General features: G+C 42.9%; 1 protein-coding gene across 1 annotated transcript in view; it reads right to left on the bottom strand.

The window, feature by feature from the left end:
- Positions 1-16,462, bottom strand: part of WBP1L (WW domain binding protein 1-like) — a 62,826-nt gene extending 46,364 nt beyond the window's left edge. The window contains exon 1 of the mRNA XM_015420103.1: positions 16,318-16,462. Within this exon, the coding sequence (XP_015275589.1) occupies positions 16,318-16,404 (87 nt within the window). The 5' untranslated portion in view covers positions 16,405-16,462. The remainder of the gene's footprint in view (positions 1-16,317) is intronic.
- Between the last annotated feature and the right edge of the window lie 9,260 nt (positions 16,463-25,722).

Here is a 25,722-nt window from a genome sequence, read left to right as displayed (position 1 = left end):
AAGGTGGTATTTGATCTACTCAAGTCGCTACTTTTATTAGCCAACTGTCCCAAGAGAGATGTCCACTGTCTTTTATGCTCTTCCACAGTCATAATTAAGCTTTTAGATTAAGTGCATTAAATGCCAACTTAATCACCTCTAGTAAGAGGTCATTCTATAGATCAGCATCTTGCATACATGCAGAACATCTTGCTACTCTGTTTTTACAAAACCCATGGCAGGGAGCCAACATATGCTTTTACCAGGAAAAGCCTTACTCATCCTCAGAGTCACTACTACGTACATAAATGGTCAAAATAAATTACAGTCAAGACTGAAAAGTTCATATGTGTGTGCAATTCCAAAACAGTTCCCACAAACACTAAGGTCAAGGGGAGAGTGGGCACTCCAAACTGGAGTCCTGATTACACAGAAGCAGCAATAATAAGTTAAATAGGTGTAGAGGTATAACTAGCAACATATTCTGTAGATTACAGATATTTATCACTAACTTAATTATATATGGATAGAATTGGCTGTGATAGCTAAGAATGGAAATCTCCCTCTGGTTACTAAATTGTTAGAGACAAACAAGGGTAAACTATTTCCATTGTCCCTGGTTATTAGCCTCCAAAGGACATTGGGCTGACTGCTACTGGGCAGATCTAGATGGATTTTTAGTTTGAGTCAGAAGGACAGTTTTCCGAAAGGGAAAGCATGTTAAAATTCATGCAGCCTCACATTAAACTTGTGTGGGGGGGGATTGCAACAGAAAGGACAGAGCCATGATTTCAGACTCTAATGGTTTCTAGCCAATACTTAAGATCTTCCTATTGGCTACAGAAGTTACCTCAACAGTGGCAAGGAATCTGCAACATGCATTTTTCTACCAGTTTACAAAAAGCCCAGGGCTTTAATCTGGCTCGCGGCTCTCTCCCCTCCCCATCCTCCCTCCCCTCCCCATCCTCAATCTTCTGAGCTTAGTGCAAGGAGCAGAGGGCGGGGCTGCTTCCCAGTTCCCAGCCAAGTGGATCAGTTAGAGCAGGAGTACTAAACATGCGGCCCAGGGGCCAGATCAAACCCCCGGAGGACTTCCATCAGGCCCGCAGTGGAACTAGCCATCTCCTGCTTCCAGTTCTGCTGCTGCTGCTGCATCACTGGTTGCTTCCCCAGACTCTCTTAATCACTCAGCCATTTCATGTTTTAACCTGGGTCCTAGACTCAGAATTTTGAGCATGAGTTTTCTATGGTGAATGTCAATAAATTAAAAGTAGGAAAAAGTATATATGTGGATAGAAAAACTGATAGAAAATTAGTAACCCCAACTTGTAAAGAAAAAACAAGAAATGAATGACTGATTTATATGTAACTTGAACAGATGAAATGTTTGTATATATAAAGTTCAATAAAATAAAAAACTGTAATAAAAATAAATAAATAAATTAAAAGTAGGTTTGCAGCTTACAGAGCTAATGTTTTAAGCATGTTTTTTATTTTAAGTAAAAAAAATCTTTGTGTTTGTGTCTTTTATAGTTTTTATCTCTGCTACCTGGCATTACATTTTATGACACATATGGCTCGGCCCAACAAGGTCACATTTATGTCAGATCCAGCCCTCATAACAAATGAGTTCGACACCCCTGAGTTAGAGCTGTTTATTGCCTTAAATCTGCTGTGTAAATGGGAGGGAGCTTAGTCGTTAGCACTGCAGTACTTCAGGGTAGTTTTCTTTTGTACTGATTGCACTTGAGGCACTAGCCATTTCATGTTTTTTCCTTGAGTTCTAGGCTCACAGAATGAACCATGAGAGCAGGCTGGGGAAAGTAAAGTAGCATTCTCTGCCCAAGCTATGACACTGCTTCTGCCAGGCTTCAGGGTGGGTGGTTAAGCTGGGGAAGGTTCAGTGATGGGGAAGGTTCAGTGATGGGGAAGGATATGGGATTCCCACCCCTTGAAAGTTTTGTAGGCCCCCACTTCTATAATGGCACTTTTCCCCACACTAAATAACGCACTTTCAGTACACTTTGCAACTGGATTTTATTGTGTGAAATGGCAGAATTCACTTGCAAATAGTAGCTGAAGAGGACTGAAACTGCATTATTCAGCATGTGTGACAGCTCCCTTATTTGCCACCTCTGGGTTGGGAAATACCAGGAGACCTGAGGTACGGGGCCCAGAAGTGGCACAATTAGGGGGGGTGGGACATCAGCAAGGTCTAACTCCATGCACCCCATCCTCCAAAGCAGCCATTTTCTCCAGAGGAGCTGAACTTTGTCATCTAGAGGTCAGTTGTAATTCCAGGAGATCCCCAGATCCCACCTGGAGGCTGGCAACCCTATTTACAGTCCAGTCCGACAAAGTCCCATTTATGTCAGATCCGGCCTTCATAACAAATGAGTTAGACACCCCTGTCCTATCAAATGTGTACAAATAGGGGTCAGCATTAAAATATTAAATATGAGAGAATGAATATGACATCTACAGGGTATGTGGCATGGCAGATAACTAGAATACATTATTTTACTTTGAAGTAAAACTGAGCCTGTGAAACTGAGCCAGTGATTGAGAAATTCTTTGCCCTAAGACCAGGGTTCAAATAAATATACAGTATAGGTCTTGAAGGTTTACACTGTGATATGGAAACTGATGTTTTCTACACAGAATAACTGAAGAATTTAATAGTGCAATCCTAAATAGAGTAATATCCTTTCAGGACCACCAAATGGTGCAGCTCTGCTTAGAATTGCATCGTAAATCTAACAACTAGAGAACAAAGTCTGAGTCCAGTGGCACCTTGAAGACCCTCTTTGTTGGTCTTAAAGGTGCCACTGGACTCAAATTCTGTTCTACTGCTTCAGAACAGCATGGCTACCCACCTAAAACTAGAGAACAGTTTAATAATTTGATCAAGAATAAACAATAGTTAGAAGGGCATAAATTACTTGGATTGCAACCCCTTTCTTTAGCAGACAGTTTCAGTGAAATTCCCTTTCTACCAAATCTGTTTAAGATGGAAACCCTAGACAGAATATTTTTAAAAAATACAAGCCAGTTCTAAGGTATATACCAACTGGTATAAGGTTATATACCAACACAACAACTGGTAGATCATTCAAATGCAAAAAAGGGGGGGAGGTTGAAAGCATTAAGAACATTAGGCCTAATGTCTGAATGGATTCCATTTCTCTGAATGGATTCCATTTCAAGAGATTAAAGCTGATCAGGCACAGAGGTACTTGGTCAAAACAGCAGTAACAAATCTCAAGTACAGAGAAAGATTTAAAGAACTTCTCTGTGTTATGTGCTATCAAGCTGCTTTTGACTTATGCAACCTAATGAATTAAACAACTTCACTTTCTGCTATCTAATCCACAATTAAGCAGAATTATGAAGCAGCTAATAAAAGTACAACCAATCATACACCTCTCTGAGAATGGCAGCAATCAAAGATTTCCCTCCATCTTTCATTTCACAACTTCAGACCTGCCAGAAAGTATGGCATGATCAGGCAAGCAGAGTACAGCCAGAATTTTCCATGAGTGGGCAGGTATCATTTGATACTTCTAAATGAGAACTTCGCGTTCATGTTTACAATTTCGTTACAGATTCCCCACATAACTAGCAGTGAGTGTGAAACATTTTGTTCAGCAGTTCCCTTTGCCTTTTTCTTCGAAGAGTGGATAATAATAATAAATATAATAAAAATAATAAATAAATTCACCTGGGGACCGTCCCAAGTGTGCACAAAAATCCCCCTCCCCCCAGGTGCCCCCAATGTGCGGAAATAAGTATCCGCACACCAGGGGGCAACTTGGCTATTAGATATATAGATTGTGAAAGGATGGTCATGAGTATGGCCAGAAATCTAGTTTCTGGTCTTCACCAAAATTCACTGAGGATGCTTTTGTAGGCCAGAAACAAGGCTGGCCAGGTCTCTTAGCTAAACATGCCAAAAAGGGATTCCAGAGACCCAAAACTCTTGGAGCCTTGGAGAGGAACAAAGGAGTTAATAGACTAATATGTCCTCTTGTAGACCAGAAAATGTATAATTAATATAATTAGATAAATAGATAAAATAGGTGTCCCAGCCCAGGTGGAAGCAAAGATTCAGTAGCAGCATCACTTGTGTACTATACCCAAAAATGATCCAAAGATGTTGAGGTATGCCTTCTGCCTGGAGAGTAATAATCTGATATAGAAATACTAACTAGACACTCAGGGCTCCTTAAGTGCACTTCTATATCTAAATCAGGCCTAACCAGAGTAATCTGTAACAGAGTAATACCACTAAAAATACTTTGAAGAAATTAAAATGTAAGCCAGGTTGCACACTCTGCAATTAGCAACCTTCATGGAGTAGCAACACCCTACTGCTGTTTGATTTTGTGACACTACCACAATCACTATCCCTTTCTCCTTAACAGAATTAAAAACTTAGGCCATTAGGAACAACATTCATGTAATACTGCAAGTGAAATTCCATGCACTAACTTTGGAAAGTTCTTTTTCCACAAACAGAAAATTATTTGGACTGCAGCCTGCTTTGCTCCCTGAAATTCAGCTTCTGGGGGGCTGATGTACAGATTAAAAATGCTCCTTCACACACATGGAAAGTGAGAGGCATCCCAAAACTTGTACTCGAGCAGGGAGCAAATTACTATTGGCTGGGGTTCCTTAAGAAGCATGTTGGCAGCTAAAGACAGCAAGTACAAATAGTTTATGATGAATTAACACCATTTGAGTTTATCCTGCAACAGAGGCAGAGTTTTTACAATTGAAGAGTTTCCAGTTTAAAGGACAATGCTTCTATATTAAATTCTGCCTGAGGTAGGGTTTGGCTAATTTCACCTTTAGGACAAAAATTCTCAGCCCCCAATTATCCTATTAACAGAATGAAAGCGGAAAATAAACCCAACAAGCATTATCATAGGTAGCGGGTGGGCTTTCTGCAAATTAAGCACAACTCTTAAATTATGGTATAGGCCTGGGCTGGGTCCAGTTATATGAATCGCCCTGCAAATATTTACGCCTAATACAAGAGTTCATATGGAAAGAAAAGAGTAGCTCTGAGGAAACCCCAACAGCCAAGGTAATGGCAGGTTTTTTGCAAGAAGAAAAAGATCCCAGCCCCTAAACTAATCAATAGTGTTTGGAAAGTTGTACCCTGTAGGGCACAAACCCAGGCACTGATTTCAGAGAACTGTACTTTTTCCCCTTGAAAGACCTCAATTATTGCATCACATCCTCAACAAATACTAAACTGACCAGGTCTGGAAGTGACCCTTTTTGTTTGTTGCATATGCTTGTGTTGTTTGCTGAACACAAAGTATTTTGTAAATTGTACAAAAAAAAAAAGATTAGGTAACATTTGTTCCACAAACATCTGTTGGTATTAAGTGCATGCATTTTGATTTCTCTGAGTCTCTTTTACATATAGCTTGAAACGTGCCTGATGACTAAGATACCAATGTATTTTACTATAGAAATCTGTCGCGGGGAAAAAAGTACTTAGGACATAACCAGTCATAGCATAGGCATAACATCTGCTTCAGAAAAAGATACCACAAGATTCAACACAGCCCTGTTCCTCTCCATACCACCTATCCAGAACACATGGCCCTGAGCCAAGTAGGGTGGTTCAAATCGCCTGATACATCTCTCGCATCAAGCCACCCCCTTGTAGTTCCAAGGCAAGTTAGTTTTAAAAAAAAGAAGGTAATGTGACCCAGCTTGAGCTTTCAGTACCTAATCTGAAAATCTCTCATATTCACTAGGATCTAAATTGCAATAACCCTAGTTCCTTAAAACCCTCTCACAGGAGGACAGCCTGAAATTATGTTTCTGCTTAAAAGCAGTATGTTTGTGTGTGTATGTGGGGGGTGTTTCCCAGTATTTAAGGAATAGGACTTCACTCAGTGTGTCTTTAAGTCTAAAAGCAATTTGCTAAACTGATGATACAGTCTTATCAGCCACTACATGGAGATAAAGTGTTTACCAAGGGAGTATACATTGTCTATTCTATAAACAGTATAACCTTGTTTTCTAAAGAGATAACACAAGGTGATATGACTTGTCCTGGGCTTTAAGAATATGTTCAAACTTAAAGCAGCTTGATGAGACATTTACTATGTCAGTAACACAAATAGTTTGGATACACACATGCTCTCATTTCACAGCCTGTTTGTTAAACACAAACGTGTATGACTGTACAATCCATTGCTTTCAAAAGACAACATGAGCCAATAAATTCAGGCTTTTGACTTCCTTTCAGAATGAAGCTGTACATAGCTGTGAGGAAGGCAGCCTATCATTCTGGAATTCATTAACACTGTATGCAAGACATACCCCCCATGCTGCCAAATTCTTGACCACACAAATTAGACATTTTAAGCACTGTGGGGTGCTTATTTTTGTTTACAGTAGAGCACTGTGTCCCTGGAAGTTTTCCAGGCATGTAAAATTTGTGTCTCCTTAGCAGATAAATGCAGGTTGCTATACTCAAGTAAACAAAGATCAGAGGATGGGATGTCTATAAGTACAAAATTAATTTTATTTCTAACATGTTTAAATGCCACAGTTCCTATCCAAAGTACTATGGGAACTGTATTTTGCTGGGGGTGGTGGTGAAATCAAACTACCACCACTCAATTCCCAAAATTCCTTAGGTAAGCGAAAACATTTAAATCTGCTTCAAAATGGCCTACTTTTCTCAAAACATTACCTTTTTTTGTTGTAGGCTAATGATCACTTTGTGAACTCTAGGACTGCAATGCTGGATTCTTTATTACCAAGCCACTTACCTCTCCTAACAAAGGGAGAAGAAAAAGAGGATGAATCAATCCAGTAGCAATGCTTTGTCTTACCCCTCTCAGCCTAGACCTACTCAGAAAACAGAATGCTTTTCACATATCAGTGTCTCCCCAAATGACCTCCAAATCGTCTAAAGCAAAAGAGCTGTTCAAGGAAGGCAAAGCACGGAGTCAGCAGGCCTGTACTTTCGGGTATTCTTTCAAATCCCAGTTTTAAAAAACAGCTCATATTGGACAAATCAAGCCAAAAAGCCTGTTCCAACACAAAAAAATGGACCCACTGATTTAATCTGTGATTTATACATTTTGAATCCAAGCTTTCCATGAACAGACCAAGTTCACAGAAGGAATTTTTGCACTTTCCCCTTCCTCTGCTGCTCTGTTCCACTTCCCAAAAAAGCTACTACTGAGGGACAGGCTCCAGAACAGTATCCGGGGGGGGGGGGAAGCCAAAAGTGAGGATTCACTGAAATTGCCCTTGCTCACTGATGTACAGGCTTTTGCTTTACGTGTACAATGGTGGTGGTAGGTTATCCAATTCCCTTTCCTGCAGCAACCCATCTGTGCTGCACTGCTTGGTGTTCGGGATGGCTTCTCTAAACCCAGCAGATTTTTGGAGGGTAGTGGGAACTGTAGAAGGCAGCAGCAAAAATCTCTTCCACAAACGTGGTCTGTTTAAGTAAAGCTTGGATCCAATCTAATAGAAAGGATGAGGATGTAGCCAGTTCAACAAACTGTATGGCTGGATCATGTCCTCAGCCAGCAAGTCTGGGAATCTCTTTTCCTATGACTCATGACAATTTTTACTATACAGTGTCATGCAGATTACACCATAGCCCTAACATTTATCTAATTACTAGGACATGTTTATTCTGTCTTTCCTCCAAGGACCTCAGGGTAACACACATGGTTCTCCTTTTCCCATTTTATCTATGCAAATCTGAGAAAGGGTGCTTGAACCAACATTGCCCAGTGAGCTTTATGGTAGAGCAGGCTTTACATCTAACACTCCCTGAGCCTACCTCAAAACTTCATACTCTGTCTTTCTTTCCCATAAACCCCTATGATCCTATCAATATATACCTATTGCCATCTGCTTCAACATTTTACTTTGTTCAGGGATTGCTAAATTTTGGATCAACCCCAAATTGTGCAAGAGGAATAAAAAATGTAAATGCAGGAAGTCATCTTAAAAGTTTGAAATTGTGAAATGCAGGAACTACAGAATCATGATCACAGAAACCACACAGCAATGGCTAGTAATGCTAATATTCTATCTCAGCATGATCAAAGGAATGAAAGAATGGGAATTTTACAGACCAAACTTCAGTTCATATTCTGAAACATATTATTAGATTTTGCAATAAACATTCTAGTTTTGAAATGCAACATTCATACAAACCATTGTCTATGTTCTAAGGGCTCTCCTAGATGAGAAGTGAGAGATTTGTGATCAAATCTTCCAAAAACCACTTCAGGGTAGGGAGTGAAAGTGAACCTAGTTTGAAACCGGAGTATACCCTGTTTCCCCGAAAATAAGACCTACCCCAAAAATAAGCCCTAGCAGGATTTCTATGCATTTGTGGTATAAACCCTAGTGTGTCTTCTTGAGAAAAAATGAATATAAGACAGTGTCTTATTTTTGGGGAAACACGGTAGTAAGGAAGAATTTAACTCTTGTTCCTATGCCATTTTCTAAACGTAAATTAACATAACATAAGAACATAAGAGAAGCCAATGTTGGATCAGGCCAATGGCCCATCCAGTCCAATACTCTGTCACACAGTGGCCAAAAATACCAAGTGCCATCAGGAGGTCCACCAGTGGGGCCAGGACGCTAGAAACCCTCCCACTGTTGCCCCCCCCAAGCACCAAGAATACAGTGCATCACTTGCTCCAGACTGAGAGTTCCTATCTATACCTTGTGGCTAATAGCCACTGATGGACCTCCGTGGAGCCCCTGCGCGGCTAATAGTTTGACGGGGAAGAAACTTTTTTCCAAACTGGTGCCAAAACTGTATTTATTTTAAACTAAGATCTCTCCTAAAAAAACAAAACAGTTATCACCGGACATAACTATAACTTCTAAGCAAACTTAAGGCAACTTCCTCTTTTTGATGGCATACTTGGGCCTGGGAATGAACCTAGTCTTGCATTTAAATAAATACAGTAGTCAATCAAGCAGTGCAATTTCTATTCAGAAAACAGTGGGTTTGGGGGAAGAGAAGCGTTAAAAACACACACACACCCTAGTGCCACTGTCTCAATCCAAAATTCGATCCTGACTCCTATCTCCGGCCCAATTACAGCTTTTAAATAAGATTTAAAACTTTGGATTGTGTCCTACCACCCTGCTCTACTAACAGCAATGCTTTCTGTCAGAGGAAGGCAGATAGGAGTGATAGGAACCAACCCAATGGAAGAGCTAGTCATGGCTCTCTTGCTTCTTGTCTAGTTGAACCCTATATTTTCAGTAACATTCTACAATATCAGGAGGAACACAACATTTATACTCTAAACTCGGAGTATATACAAAGGAATCAAAGTGTCGTTCATAGTTCCTAGCATCTTATGGAAAACATAAGGAATGGTAGAGGAAAAGATTCCTAGTGCAGCACAGTCCATTATTTGAGGGTTCTCTGTGTGAGCACAGAGTGCTTCAAACACAAGCCTGTTCAAGGAGCTTCCCACTACCACCATAAGTACAACCACTGAAGAAGGTACACTCAAGGAAGCCACCTGGTACTGCAGAGCAGCTACTGCACTTGGTAATGCATGCTAGCTTGTTTTCCCCACTATGGTTTCTGGTCAAACTAGTTTGCCAAGTTTGTATTCTCTAACCCCTCATGCCCTAAAGTTTTGAAACATTTTTTCAAAGTACTTTAAAAATACTATTAAAAATAGGTGTATCTTTTTTAAAGGAAAGTGAAAATTTTATTTTGGAATTGCCAGACAAAAAATTGTTTCCAAGCAACTCCACTGATGTGTATGGGACTAGGAAAAGCAGTGAGGGTTAAGGAAAACACTAAGAGGCTTCTTCTCCAGAAGTGAGGTCCCTCGCCACACCCTGCCCACTACTGCTACCAATGCTTGACAGGGAAAGTGCCACAGTAGGACAGGGCTGCTCCCATACGCCACAGAAATACACTTCTGTAGAAAGCAAAGACAGATACCAGCATATTATTCACTAGAGGGAACAACTAATTCAGACTGAGGTAAGAATGCCATCTGCTGGATTCTAGTATTTCAAGATTAACCTGTTTTGACCTTTCTTTGGCACACAAATTGGACATGATCAAACACACAGACTACTATTGCTCGTCAAGCAGAGACAGTTATCTCAGCTGAAATACTGTCTTATATAAAGTTACACAGGTTGAATGGTTAAACAAGTTGTTTGAAACTAAAATTTTCTTAGTAATTGATTCCTACAAACTTATTAGGTACAAGAGAACTATGTCAAAACAAGGCTTTTTTTGGGAGACTAGCATCTGAATAGGAACAATCTAAAACATTGTTCATGTTATAACTACTGTGTCTGGAAAAAATGTGAAGGCATGAGGAAAACCATGTTAAAAGGAAAATAGCCTCACAGGCCAAACATCAGGCAATTATAACATTGAAATGATTCCTTAGTACAGACTCATATGTTGCTTATTTTCACTGAGCTCAGTTTATCTGCAAGCATTCCGAAAAGATACAATGTGAGAATTGTGCATACAAGATCTAGTTCCTTGTTTCCATCTCTTTGCCTCACTCTGGAAGTAGACAAGAAATGGGATCCATTCTGTGACGCTCTTATTAAATTCCATGGGACAAAGTTAGGTGGGACATAACCAGCAGTACTGTTGGGAAAATGCAACACTTGCTCAGCCAAGGACCCTGTGGCCATCAGTAACAGCTCAGCTACATCCGGTTACTTTTTCCTAAGTGGACAACTGTTACTGACAAAGACACAGTTCTGAAAAGAACAAAACCTCTTTCCTGTGTCTGATACTGGAAGGCTGGCCTCCTCCAAGATGGAGGCCACAGAGGTACAATGCATCTGTGTCTACAGCACAAAGATGCATTGTTTACACTCCCCGCTCTAGGCCTCTGCAACAGATGGGACCCCTGACAGGCATTTTGATAGTTTAAAGTAACAGTAGATTACTTCCAGAAGTTATTCTGAAATGCAGTAGCACTGCCTGTTTATATAGAAGCATGTTTCCTTTACTGGAAGAAACAAATGCAGACAAAACTGATGAAGGCTGTGGAACACAGCAGGAACAGATCTGTATTAGTATGAAGCTTTTGCAATCTTCTGTGCAATTTGGCAAGGAAAACAGGATATTGTACTTGAGGGCCGAAATAGGTGCTAGATACAATAGTGTCTACTTAACATCCTGGGTGACATGAAGTAACTACTATACAACTTTTAAACAACAAGAAAAAATTAGTTGCTATACCATGCCCAGCAAGAGTTACATGTTAATTATGATTCAAACAGTCCAAGTTAAATTTAAGAGCATTAGTGAACATTTGCATCTCAAAAATTTTAAGGTAACAGCTGTTTCATCAAACTTCCCATGCACAACAGTGGGAGAGTTTATGGTAATGTTGTACAGAAGGTACATTTGAAAATCAAGTGATGGATAAGCCATAAGAAGATACACCTGAGGCACACACCCTTATTTTCCATGTACTATAGTAGTTTAATGAATTACCTATACAGTTATGTTTAACACACTTTAGGGTCAGCAATCTGAATTTAAAGTCTTTCTCAGACAGAGATCCAAAACATTGCATGATCAAAAAGCCAATGATGTCAGTTTTGAGAGTTGAGGCTTTTACATACTGATTATCAAGTTATAAGAAACCTGGAAAATTAAATCCACTAAAGTTGATGGCTAGCCAAGAAGATTATTTACTAGCTAGGCCAACTTCTCTGGATTGGACACTGTAACTCTGGAAGTAATCTGTGACACCAGTTTTTTGGGAAAAAGACAAAGGACAGACCTTTCTAACAATTCAGAAGAAGACTTTCTCTGCCTGGTGGCAACTTTCTTTTACTACTACGGCCGCCATCTTTGATTACTGCCCATGCTCTTGAGAATTTCACAAATGTTCTACACACAGAAGATAAGCAAATGAAGTTATGACTGACATGAGGATCAAGTGATGGGAAAAGCTACAACTGCTTAAGTTTTGCACATTTGGATACTATTCCCCAGGAATGTTAACTGCTAAATAAAAAAAGAGCAAGAGGGCTATTTTATTTATTTATTTATTAGATTTTTATCCCATCCTCCCGGCCCAGGGCGGCTCACGCACAGAATAAAATTTCAATAATACAATAAGATAAAATCATATAATATAAATACAATTTTAAAACAAAGACATATAAAAAATGTGTCCTTGATATATATTGTTTGGCAGTCATTTTCCAATATGATCACAAGAAGAGGGGAAGGACCTATAAGTAAACTGAAAGACATTTATACATCGGGTTGTCAAGATGCTAGAAATATATTATGGATATTATATCACAAAGGCGCAAGACCATATGACTGACAGGCTAAGGGGCAGAATGGATAAATGAGTCCTTAATATATAAAATGCATTCAAGAAGTTTGGAAATCATTGCCCCAGGACTTCTATCAGTCTTACTTTTAAGAATGGAAAGACAAAAAGGGCATACAGCCACACCCTTACATAAGCAATATCATCCTGAAACAATCATTTTCAAGTTATTAATCGCCTTCTATTAAACAGTCCCACAAATAACCCTACTTTCAGTCCATGTGCCAGGAGACCCCTCGCTCTTGCCATCCATTCCAGTATTGCTGAAATCATTTAGTGAACTCTGCAGTTCCTCTAAGCCCATATGGAGTCCCAGTCTTTGCTACCACTGTAAAGAGTAGTGTCAAAAACGCACCGATTGTTGTGACCAAATTACCAATACTGTTTGGTGTATTGGTTAAGTGCGCGGACTCTAATCTGGGAGAACCGGGTTTGATTCCCCACTCCTCCACTTGCACCTGGCTGGATGACCTTGGGCAAGCCGTAGTTCTGATAAGAGCTGTTCTTGAAAAAGAGCAGTTTCTGTCAAGAGCTCTCTCAGCCCCACCTACCTCACAGGGTGTCTGTTGTGGGGAGGGGAAGGGAAAGGAGTTTGTAAGCCGCTCTGAGACACCTTTGGGTAGTGAAGGGCGGCGTATAAATCCAACATCTTCTTCTTCTACTACTGTTTCAAATGTATTCAATAAATCTTCAAATATAATTACAAGTCTCATATACAAGGACTAAATCTTCAATAAAGCCATATGGCATCATTTAAGTCCCACTATAAAGGCATGCAGATGCATGGTGGAGATTCCCAAATAGGTTCCAATCTCTCGCAGTCTCTGAAAAACAATGCTCCCCAGAGTTCTCAAATAACAATCTCAAGAATCCATGATCCATATAATAGATAAATCTCTTAGACAATATGTTCTATGAAAGATTTGCACCCAAAAGTATGGGTGGCCATTTTAATTCACCTGCCCCACCAATCTGGCAACCGTCCCCATTCTGGGTCTCATACCTCTCCACCCAAAGACCATCCTATGGGAGAATTTTTCTAGCCTCCCTCTTTTTCTAGTCTCTTCCCTTTCTGCCTCTTCCACCCATCCTTCCCTCAATCTTAGGCTCTCTGTCAGCATTCTCTAGACAAACTGACCAGTCTCTCTTTTCAGAGAATTAACACTCTGATGACAAGTTAATGTTTGTGACCATTCTGTGAAAGCATAGTTTTTCAAGTTCCATAAACCTAGTCCTACTTTCTAGCCATGTCCCAGAACTCTGTTTCCTCCATGTCTTGCCATTTCGGGAATAACACAGCTTTGTATCCATGCACTGCTTCCACCACGCACATTCTGTTCATCAGCTCTCTCAGCCAGAGCATGTGGATGAGAGTGTGAAAAGGAAACATATGTTGTGATCACTAAGGCCTACCCATACCATGAGAGATTTTGGGTTAATTTTATTTCCAACAGACTCCCACAGGCTTGGATTTGAAGAAGTTATTGGAATAAATACACTGGAAAAAATCAGCTCATATAGCTCATGACCCTGCTCCTATCAATATCACAACCCATTTGCCTCTTGAGGCAATCAGCCTGCACACTTCTCTTGCCTACCTAATCCCCGCAGCATACAGTCTTCTCCTTCGAGTACTTATACCTGTCCCATCTTCCAAGCAAACCTTCTTAACTGATTTTCAACATTCCATGACTCCGCCATCCTTAACAATCTGTTTGCAAAGTGTGAAGGCAGGGGGATGCAACAGCCCACTAGGCAAGAATCTCTTCCTTGAGCTACTCTGTAACAGGGGCTCCCCAGACACAGTTTGATCTTCAACATACATTAGGACACGACAAAGAAAGAGCAATTGTGTTATAGTACTGAAGAATGCACAACAGAGGACCAAACTGCTATCATAGAATCCAACTTACTACGTCTTAAGTGGGTGGCACCTACTTCCATTCTCCAATCCTTGGCAGATGCCCTTGAAATACACATATACGTATCTGAAGAAGTGTGCAAGCACATGACACCATATACCCAGAATTAAATTTTGTTGGTCTTAAAGGTGCCACTGGACTCAAACTTTGTTCTTTAGTAAAACCTGTAAGGCTTGTCATGCATACAAAGCCACCTCTGAATTGAATTTGGAAAGGCAAAATACGAAGAATCGTTTGAGGCCAACATGTCAACCTTATAGACTATAGCACTTTAAGGAGGTAACAAGCCCTTCCTGTTTCTCCTAGATACCTGCCTCCCAAAAGAAACTGTCCTTTGGCACCTTAAGGATTACCCAGTTTAGTGACATATGCAAGAGCCTAAGTCAGGCAATAAACCTAGGGACATAGTGTACAATTTATAGTATACAATTTATACTTGATGGAATGCACAAACAGTAAACAAGGTCTGAATTACCAATTACCTTTTGTATTATAATTACTGAAACTAAGAAATAAGAATTCATTAACAAGTCTGACCATCTTTCTGCCACTTCTGTCTCTGTCTACTAACTTCTTTTTAAGTACCATGACCTTAAGGTCAGAGATAGAATGTCCAGAGAGAGCAAAATGTTCTCCCAATGGTTTCTGTAGGTTTCCATTTATGGTGCCTACTGTCTGATCATTTATTCACTTATCAGCTACATTTTTAATCTCAACCTTCCTCCACGGAGCTCAGGATGGCACACACGGTTATTCCTTCCTTTTTATCCTAATAATCCCATGAGGTAAATTAAATTGAAAAGAGTGATTAGGAACAGTGTTGAAACCCAATCAAAATGACGGTGTGACCACAGCCCTAGTGAGATTCATGGCTAAATGGAGGTTGGAACAGACCTACCCATCTAAGTCTGACAATAACAACACACAACATTTGCTCTCTATGTAGGAAAAGTATTGGACTCACTTAGCCTACATCAGTCATCCGAGGACAAAGGCTCTTGCCAATACAAACTTATGTCATTAAAAAAAAAAACTTCCTCAGGGCTGAGGCAAGCTAGGCCTCTATACTCTACTGGCTCTCAAGGGCATCCAATTGGCTGCTGTGTGAAAGGGGCCACTCGACTTGATGTACCACTGGTCCAATGCTCTTCTTATGTTCTCAGACATGGTCACTTTTTTTAGAAACCTCTGTACTACCTTCTTTGTTGTGGCAAATTAAACCTTCCTGGAACTTTACACACCACATTTTTCTACACAGGGAAGTACTTCATGAAATATTTCATATTTGGGTATTGACAGCCTGACCCAAAATACAGTCATACAGCACCACATGAATTGAGGAAAAGCACATTTGCTTTACTGCATATCTCTTCATGACACATAAGGGAACAGATTGAGTCCCACTTTCTTGTATTGCATAAGAACAAGCAGCAAATAAAGGCATATATCCTTCCTAAAGGAAACAGCACCTGCATATTCTGTGTGCAGGTATGTACAAACCCCTCCATAAGAAACAGGAAAAACTAACACCGTGTGTATCCTAACAGCATTTTCACATTCAGCAATACACACGTTATGATCATAACATCTGACCTGAGTGCTGCTGCATCTACCTCTTTATATCTGTGACCCCCACCATATATGAAATTCAACATGTTAAGCGACTAAATATTTCCTTTACAAAGAGGCACAATATTTCAAGACTCCCATCCTTTGCCTAAGCAAACCACTGCCCGTCGTCTGTCACGCTTGCCTCCTCAGAGACTTGCAGATGCATACTTCTACTTATTTACACCCTTATTTGTCTAGCAGGCCTCTGCCAGGGGGTTCTCCCCGAAGCCTCCCCCCCCCCGCAAGGTTTCCCCAAGAAAGACATCCCCTGTCACAGCAAAGTCTTCCTTCCGCTTCTCCCCCTCCCCCAAGGGTCTCCCCTACTCCCCTCGAATTGCTGTTCTTTCCCCCACACACACACCACCACCTATTCTGCTTCCACGCCCTCAGAGGCCCCAACTCCTCCCCTCTCCCCTATTTGCTCCTCCTCCTACCTGCGCGACCTCCACGGTGGCCGGCAACCCCTCGGGCAAGGCCTGGAAGAGGAGCACAGCCATTGCACCGAAGAGCCTCCTCTCCATCCCCCCCACCCCCCGTTCCCCGGCTAGCTTCACCCGGCTACTGCGAGCCTGACCCGTGGACTGAAGCACCCCGGGAGACTTACCCCGCCCATACTGTGGCTCCCATTGGATAGGAGGCGGACCTTCCTTCCTTTCATAGGCCTTTGCCGCTGCTACTTAAAACATGACTTCAGAAACGCAGGCACCTGGTGTGGAGTTCGCCCTCTTGTGCGCTGCAACGGAAAGGAGCTACGAAGTGGCCATGTGAAGTGTGTCGGAAGTGTAGTTGGGCGTTGAGAGGCTTTCCCTCGCGTTGGAGACGCGTTTAAAGAGACAGAAGCCGAGAAACATCACTTCAAAGGGTGGCTATGATACAGTGCAATCCTATTCAGTTCCAGTATAAACGATTGGTTTCAATAAGCTTAAACTGGAGTAACTCTACATAAGAACGATTTAAATGGGCTTAGACTGGAGTGACTCTAGATAGCATTGAAGTTGCATTGTTACTGAAAAAGGCACATTAACTCTGTCTTTGGAAATGGAAATACACATACAGATGTCCACACCATCCCAATATAATGCCTGGCAAAGAAAAGTGCATTGAGGTAATGGTATACTAATCTGTCATGCCCTGAATGGCAAATAAAAATAAAATTGAATTTATTTCCATTGGTCATACAATAATTGGTGTCTGCACCATACCTCAGCCCGTTCTTGGTGTCTATACCAAGCAGAAAGATTTAAACCACAACCATAGCTATTTCTTAATTTAAATTTGTCCACTTGTGACAAACCATCAATATACCTTAAAACAGACACTACCAGTCATGCCGGCCACATGACCATAAGCCATTAGGTATCAGCTAAGTGGCGGTGGCTCAAGTGGTTAAGACGCTGAACTGCAGGCTGTGGAAGGTCGGTAGTTCAGCAGTTCGAGACCCGGGTTGCCGCATGACGAAGTGAGCTCCTGTCTCTAGTTCCAGCTCCTGCCAACCTAGCAGTTTGAAAGCAAGAAATTGCAAGTAGATAAATAGGTGCCACTTTGGTGGGAAGGTAACAGCGTTCTGTGCGCCTTGGTGTTTAGTCATGCCGGCCACATGACCACGGAAACGTCTTCGGACAGCGCTGGCTCTTTGGCTTTGAAACGGAGATGAGCACCGCAATCCTAGAGTCGGATTCGACTGGCTTTCGAGCAAGGGAACCTTTACCTTTAAGTGGCCTTTACGGTAGCAATGTTAACATAAGCTGATGTAGAACTGCATTAATTCCCTCAGGAAAGTGAAGTGGTTTATCTCTGGATTTTGACTCTGAGCATCCACCCTAGTGTGACTGCCCCTTCATCCACATTTGCAGCAGTATACATTCATTCAGCTTCTCCACACTCACACAACTGAACACAGTTGATTGCAAATATGTGCAACTGTCCTCCATCACTCTTGGCCACCTCAGACTCTTAACCACACTGTATGCTTGCCTATAGGAGCTGCGGTGGCTCAAGTGGTTAAGACGCTGAACTGCAGGCTGTGGAAGGTCGGTAGTTCAGCAGTTTGAGACCCGAGTGTGCCGCATGACGGAGTGAGCTCCCGCCTCTAGTTCCAGCTCCTGCCAACCTAGCAGTTCGAAAGCAAGAAATTGCAAGTAGATAAATAGGTACCACTTCAGTGGGAAGGTAACAGTGTTCTGTGCGCCTTGGTGTTTAGTCATGCCAGCCACATGACCACGGAAACGTCTTCAGACAGCACTGGCTCTTCGGCTTTGAAATGGAGATGAGCACTGCAACCCCAGAGTCGGATTCAATTGGCTTTCGAGCAAGGGAACTGTTACCTTTACTTTATGCTTGCCTATCCAAGGCTGCGGTCACACGCAACATTAGCCACGCAAGAGATACGGAAGACAAGCGGAGTTTCCGGTCGCGATCTCACCAGCACATCTGGGAAGCGTAGCGCTTCCGTGGCACAACTGAGGCTTCCTGCCGAAAAAGCGCAGCAAAAAACTAGTACCTTGGAGGTACTAGTTTCCGGAAACTGCGGGGCAAGGGCGGGCGTCTGATCGCGTTTCCGGTGGCATCCGGCGCCCGCCCATGTCCCCTTGCGGAAAAGGGGTATTTTTTCCCCCACGTCTCCGTGGATGCGCACACGCACCCAACGGAGCATGCGCATTCGTAGTGTACACAAAAAAAGAAAACCAGTTCGCCGCGCCGCGCGCTTCTTCATTGCGCGCAGGCGTGTGTTGTGATCGGCACCTCTCCCTTGCCATGGAACCTCCACTGTACCTCCACAGAACCTCCACAGTAGGTCTGATCGCTTTACTGCATGTTAGTTTGCCCCGGGGCAAACAGCCACACTTCTCCTCTGCAGTTTCCTGCCCGTGTGGCAGGGGCCCAAGCTCCTTTTTGCCTGAACAGCAAGAGGAGTACACATTTTGGGTCTGGAGAACAAATGTAGGCTGTTCAGGCAGTCCTGGTTTCAAGGCAACATCTCACATGTTAGCTCGGCTGTTGGATAGGCAGAGAAATGAGAAAAGCAGGTCACATCACATTGGGCTTATGAGTGAACATGAGGACATTTAAGAGAAGCCATGCTGGATCAGGCCAATGGACCATCCAACACTCTGTGACACACAGTGGCCAAAACCCAGGTGCCATCAGGAGGTCCACCAGTGGGGCTAGAACTCCAGAAGTCCTCCCACTGCTGCCCCCCAAGCACCAAGAATACAGAGCATCATTGCCCCAGGCATAGTGTTCCATCCATACCTTGTGGCTAATAGCCACTGATGGGCCTCTCCTCCGTATGTTTATCCAATCCCCTCTTGAAGCTGTCTATGCTTGTAACCACCACCACCACTTCCTGCGGCAGTGAATTTCACATGTTAATTACTCTTCAAGTGGCACTGGCATAGCATTGCATCACAGTCCTCCATATGATGGCATCTCAGGGACAGCAGTACTTGCTTCCAGGATGTTAAAGACTTCTACTCCTGGGAAGAAGGCGCTCCAGAGCACTGAGCACACCACCCATTCCAAAGCCATCAATGGAGTAACATCTCTCAGGCAAACAGCAGTGAGAATTGGGGACAGGATTAAAATATTTTCTTTTAAAATGGTCCCTAGGGTCAAAAAGTAGGATATAAATACGATCACAACAACTAGAGATCATTCAATGGAGATACACACTAGAGCTGGAGATACAGACTAGCCTCTGCAACAACAAATCCTGGTGCCAATTCCATCCCCATATCCACTTAAATAATGCTAACAGAGGACCCAGCAACATCAGAAGAAGAGTTTCGAAAGGAGACTGCCAACAGGAATTCATGTGCAGACTGGAAACTGACAAACCTGGACTCATTAGGGACTTGGAGTGGTTAGCTTACTACAAAAAGTAATTGGGCCTCCTTTCAAACCTATACAGTATTCACATTTATCATACATTGGTAATTCATCAACCGTGGTCTACACAGCTACTCTACTAGGATCATTTACTCTTTTGACTCAATCGTGTGTTCATATGTTGTCAGCAATGATGTAACACAGTCTCTGGGGAAAAGGGGCTTTGGACTCCACCCTTCATTCTTTTGTTCGTAGTTTTGAGTATATGTATCTGTGCTGACTTAATGCCAGTCCTAAGCTATGTTAATGTTATGTATGTGGACTGCCTCCAGGGGTCCGCGGACAGGCCAGAGCTTGGATCCGAGAACAAAGGAAACTTCGGATCCTGGATTCCCCAGCCCCAACCAATAGTCACCTTGGCGGGACATTCAAACCCTCCAATGGGAGCGGGGGGGTTGCTGGTGGATATGTATATAGTTGGCCCTGTTGGCCGTTAGAGTTAGTCTTTGTCTATGTGAAGTACAATAAACGTGTGCTACAGCATGTCATTGTCCAAGTCCTCCATGCAGCGAACCCAGTACTTTTCAGTTAACACTTCAGGCAGCTGACAAAGTGGGTTCTGGCTGATGAAGTTTATGCCACAATTGTCTTTAATGTGTCACAGAGTTTGTTGTTTTGGTTGCAGCAGACAAACTTGATGGCAGTTGTTTGGTTTTATAATGACACTGGGGACCCAAGCAACTTACCACATGGCCACGAAACTGGTGATGGCTGTGGCTCAAAGTCAGTACAGACTGGTCTAAAGGAAACAGAACAAATCCACACTGCAGGAACTGCATCCTCTGAACCAATCAGTCTCAATCTTTTTCAGCATGCCAGGGGGTAGTGAAAAAAAAAGACACAGGCCTGAATCCTCACTAGAGTTGCCAGTTCTGGGTTGGGAAATACCTGGAGACCTGCGGGTGGAACCTGTGGGGGAGGGTCTTGGGGAGTGGAAGAACTTCAATGGGGTCTAATGCCACAGAGCCCAGCTTCTAAAGCAACCATTTTTCTCAAGGTGAACTGATCTCTGTTGCCTAGAGATCAGTTGCAATCCCAGGAGATCTCCAGCCACCACCTGGAGGTTGGCTACCCTAATCTTATATTTTACTGGCAGAAAACAGGGCTGCATTAAGACATCCTGGGGTTGCCACCCTCCTGTCTCCTGGAATGGTAACTCATCTCCAGTCCTAAGCTATGGGCGCGATCACATGCACAATTAGCCATGCCATAGGCGCAAATGCCAGGCGGATTTAAAGGGCATGATGAGACACGAACATTTGGGAAGCGCCCCGCACCCACTGGCAACCTGTTTTGCTCCGCCACAGAAGTGGAGTAAAAAGACACCAGGGAAAGTCCAGTAGCAAACAGGTTGCTACGGGCCACGGATGGATTTTCCCCTGTCTGATCACTCCAGCGCACTCACATGGCGTCAGGATGGTCTGATCAGGCCATCCCAACTCTGTGCCGTTGTTTCCCACCCACCCCTTCTCAGTATGCACATCATCGCACACTTCATAGGGAGCCCTCAGTGCTGAGATGTGATTCATCGATTCCCCGTTTAAGTGATTTGGAAACAAACGGCAAAGAAACCCCCAACCCCTGACCAATGTTCCCTCTAAGCTGTGGAGTCTTGTGAGCAAAAAATCTACTTTGTGGGCTACTGGCATTAAAGTTGTGACCGAGCGATTTGGCTACTGCATAAATTTGTTTGCTCTGGAGCCATCCTTCCTGAGCTAAGACAAAAATGTGTGAGCTGGAAGCTAAAAAACTGGGAGCTAGCTCACACTAACTCAGCTTAGAGGGAACTGCCCCTGACTCACCCATGGTTGCGTCTGATCACACAGTGGCGGGCTGCCCCCGTAGCTTCAAAGGACTGTGTGATCTCGCAACTGCGGGTCAAATTCCTCTGGAGGGAATAGCCACCTATGGTCCTGGTCACACGGAGGGTTTTGGCCCGGGAGAGGGACGTATCAGGGGCGCAGCAAACGGGCGCGATCTCACCGCAACATCTGGGAAGCGGCGCACACCCGTCCCCGATCCATCCCTACCCAAAAAAACCTGCAGCAAAAAAGAACCACCAACAGAGGTGGTCTTACCTGAATGGCCGTGGCAAGCGCGGCCATGGGATCGCCGGCGTGTCCTTCTACCGGCGCATCCCCGGCTCCTGGCCGAACTGCGCATGCCCATGCATGCGCAGCCGGCTGTCTCGGTCTCCGACCGTGGCTTCCTCCCCAGCATCTGATCGTGCCGGGGAGCAACGGCGCCGCAGCTCAGGGGATCCATGTGATCCCGCCGCGGCGTGTCTATTTTGGTGTGGCTTCCAAAAGCCGCACTTTGGCCACAGATTTTCTCCCCCGTGTGGCAGGGGCCTATGTCAACTTTATAAGGCCCCACAGCATTACCCCTCTACCCTTCACAGGTGTCACTCCCAAATCTCTAGGAATTTCTTAGCCAAATTTGGTAACCCTAACCTGGGGGCAGGATTTCAGGGAGCCTGGTGGGCTGCAGCAGGAAGGGGGAGGTCAGAAGGTTTTCCTTCCATGAGCAGTAAAGTGCTCACATAGCATAGAAGCCAAGCATTTATCTATTTCTTTATTTTCTTCAAATTAAGGAGACTGATGCCTACATAATTACATACCACAATAAAATAATTAACCTCTCAAGTGCTATAACACTTTTTTAAAAAACTGAGTAAGAAAGTCTCACTTTTAATCTGATGTGTGTGTGGGGGGGACACTCTCTTGTTTTCACAACCAGAAGAATTTATGCGGTGGCTGTTCTATTGAGTCATTCATGACAACAGAACTAACAGTGAAATCCTATGCAGAGTTACACCCTTCTAATTTCATTGAAGTCAATAGTCTTAGAAGGGTGTAACTCTGCATACGACTGTACTGGAATTCTTTCATCTTCATCTCCAGAAGGCAAGGCTCTAACTATTTTGATCCAGGCCACTATGCAAGACTGAATGGATTGATTCGGCAAGACAAATTCTTTAAATTAATTCAGAAAATAAACAATGCAGCAATATCTCTTGACTGAGAGAAACAGGTCATAGATAGCTTCTGCTGCATCAGTATCTGTCAGTGAGAAGGTACAGATGCACAAGCCTTTGCTCTCTCAGGTACAGCATGAGAAGATTTGAGTGTGTGTCAATGTGGCAAATGAGGTTCAACATGGGCAAGTGCTAAGTAATGTAATCCTGACTATAAATATATGTTGATGAGGTCTAAACTGGCAGTAACTGACCAGGAGAGAGATCTTGATGTCATGGTAGATAACTCACTGAAGATGTCAACTCAGTGTGGGACTGCAATCAAAAAGGCAAACGCTATGCTGGAGATTATTAGGAAGGGGACTGAAAACAAATCAGCCAGTACCATAATGCCCCTGTATAAATCTATGGTGTGGCCTTATGTGGAATACTGTGTACAGTTCTGGTCATAGTACCTCAGAAAAGACACAGCATTGGAAAAGGTGCAGAAAAGGGCAACTAAAATGATTAAGGGGATGGAACACCTTCCCTACAAAGAAAAATTAAAGAGACTAGGGCAGGGGTGTTAAACATAAGGACCCGGGGCTGGAATCGGCCCGTCCAGGGCTCTTATGCGGTCCGCAAACAACTAGCACAAGGGAGGGGACAGGAGACTGCTTGGGGGAAGTGGGCAGAGCCACTCCAATTGTTTCTTCAGCATGGCAGAACAACCTTGTCTGCGGCAGTCAAGCAACATGGGAGCATCTGCCCAGTGCTGCACTACTGGCTCTCCAGTCCCACCCCCCCATGGATTTTCTTTTGCACTTCCCTCCCAGAGTATAGGGCCTTGAAGTGAGGATACAACAACTTGGAGCTTACCAGCTGCTGTCCTCTATACAGTTTATATTTCTGGTACCTGGCATTACATTTTATGACACACATGGCCTGACAAAGTGACATTTTTGTCAGATCCAGACCTTGTAACAAATGAGTTGGACACCTCTGAGTTAGGGCTTTTTCACTTGGAGAAACGATGAGTGAGGGGTGACATGACAGAGGTTTACAAAATTATGCATGGGATAGAGAAGATACAGAAATAAGTACTTTTCTCCCTTTCTCACAATACAAGAATTTTTGGGCACTCAATGAAATTAATGAGCAGTAGGCTTAGAACAGATCAAAGGAAGAACTTCTTCACCCAAAAAGTAATTAACTCGTGGAATTAACTGCTGCAGGAAGCTGTGGCTGACACTTAGACAGCTTCAAGAGGGGATTGGATAAATGTATGGAATAGAGGTCCATCAGTGGCTATTAGCCACAAGGTATAGATGGAACACTATGTGTGGGGCAGTGATGCTATGTATTCTTGGTGCTTGGGGGGCAGCAGTGGGAGGACGTCTGGAGTTCTGGCCCCACTGGTGGACCACCTGATGGCACCTGGACTTTGCCACTGTGTGACACAGAATATTGGACTGAATGGGCCATTAGCCTGATCCAACATGGCTTCTCTTATGTTCTTATGAGTAAGAACTGGGTGAAGACAAAATGTTTTCCACAGCACTGGTCCATCTGAAGGCAGAGCTGATATTACCTCCTTTTGGTCCCTCATTTACTGAGATCAATACCACACCGTTCACTCAGCTCCTTTATTACCAAATTATGGGTCAGAGACTTTATCTCCTTCAGGAAAAGTTCTCATCTCCAGAAACTGTGGGGGGATATAAAGAACCCGGGGGGGGAGTATTTGAAATTAACACATATATAATTAGTACAGTAAGATCTTTTGGGGGCCAGTTTTCTGCAACAGTATTTTTCAGCCTTGCTCCCCCTTAATACTCAGGGTAGCAGTAGCATTGCAAAATCACAAAGCTGAAATACCTGTGAGCCTGTTCTTTGTTTATATATTTTTCCTGGCTGTAATGAAATGCAATGAGCAAAGACATAACTATGCATTTGGTGGCCAAATTTTGTTTAAAAACTAGAGATGTCAAATGCAATAATAAAAGGTTGATACTTCAAAACATCTGGAAGGTGGCATTTCTGGAAAGAAGATAATATGGAAAGAGGATTGAACATGCACACACATGTAGGAAATGACAAGCTACTAGGCATATGAAATCCAGTACACATGAGGTACAAAAACAAACATGGTAACTATCCAGCTGAAATCCTGAATCCAACTCTATGCATTCACTGGTGTACATAAGATTTGAATGAACTTTACTTTGTTAAGGATTATAGCCAAAGAGCATTTTTACTGCTTTCTACTTACAGAGAAATCCACCCCCCAAACAAAAATTTAAAATGTGCTGGGTCTGGATTAAGACCTGAAAGTATCACATTTTAACATGAACAGCTGTTACAGGCATAAGATAACTGAAATTAACACCAAGGGCCATGCATGTATGGGAGATGCCCCAATATGATATTTATGTCATAATAACCTTTGACGGGGAGCGGGGGGGGGGGAAACGTTGCCACCCACTGTAGAAACACAAATGGATTTGTGTATACAGTCAAGGTCATATGCATTAATATGTTCAGACTCACTGAAATATTGGGGGTTAGGTGTACCAAACTCTGCAGAGGATCAAGCTATTTGCATAACTGTGGGAAGACCCACCGGTTATTATGCAAAATCAGCATGCAGCATGAAGAAGCATCCAGTTTTTAGAAAGTCAGCAACCAACTTGACACAAAGAACAAGTTACCCCTGAATTGAACACAATGGTAAACAACCATCTACATATGTGCTGGTTCCTGTGTGCCAGATGGGAATTTTACGGCATATGAAGACATCAGTTTCAATAGGCTCAACAAGTGTAGAATGTTTAAGGGTGCCAGCCTCCAGATCGGGGCTAGAGATCTTCCAATGTTACAATTAATTTCCATATTACAGAGAACAGATCCCTTGGAGAAAACGGCAGCTTTGGAGAGTTGATTCTATGACATTATACCCTGCTGAGGTCCCACCCTTTCCCAAACCCTCTCTCCT

Source organism: Gekko japonicus, unplaced genomic scaffold (genome assembly GCF_001447785.1).
Source record: "Gekko japonicus isolate JY-2015 unplaced genomic scaffold, Gekko_japonicus_V1.1 scaffold29, whole genome shotgun sequence".
NCBI classification, from domain to species: domain Eukaryota; kingdom Metazoa; phylum Chordata; class Lepidosauria; order Squamata; family Gekkonidae; genus Gekko; species Gekko japonicus.
Note: the sequence above shows the minus strand (reverse complement) of the source record. Positions and strands in the feature narration are given on the sequence as shown.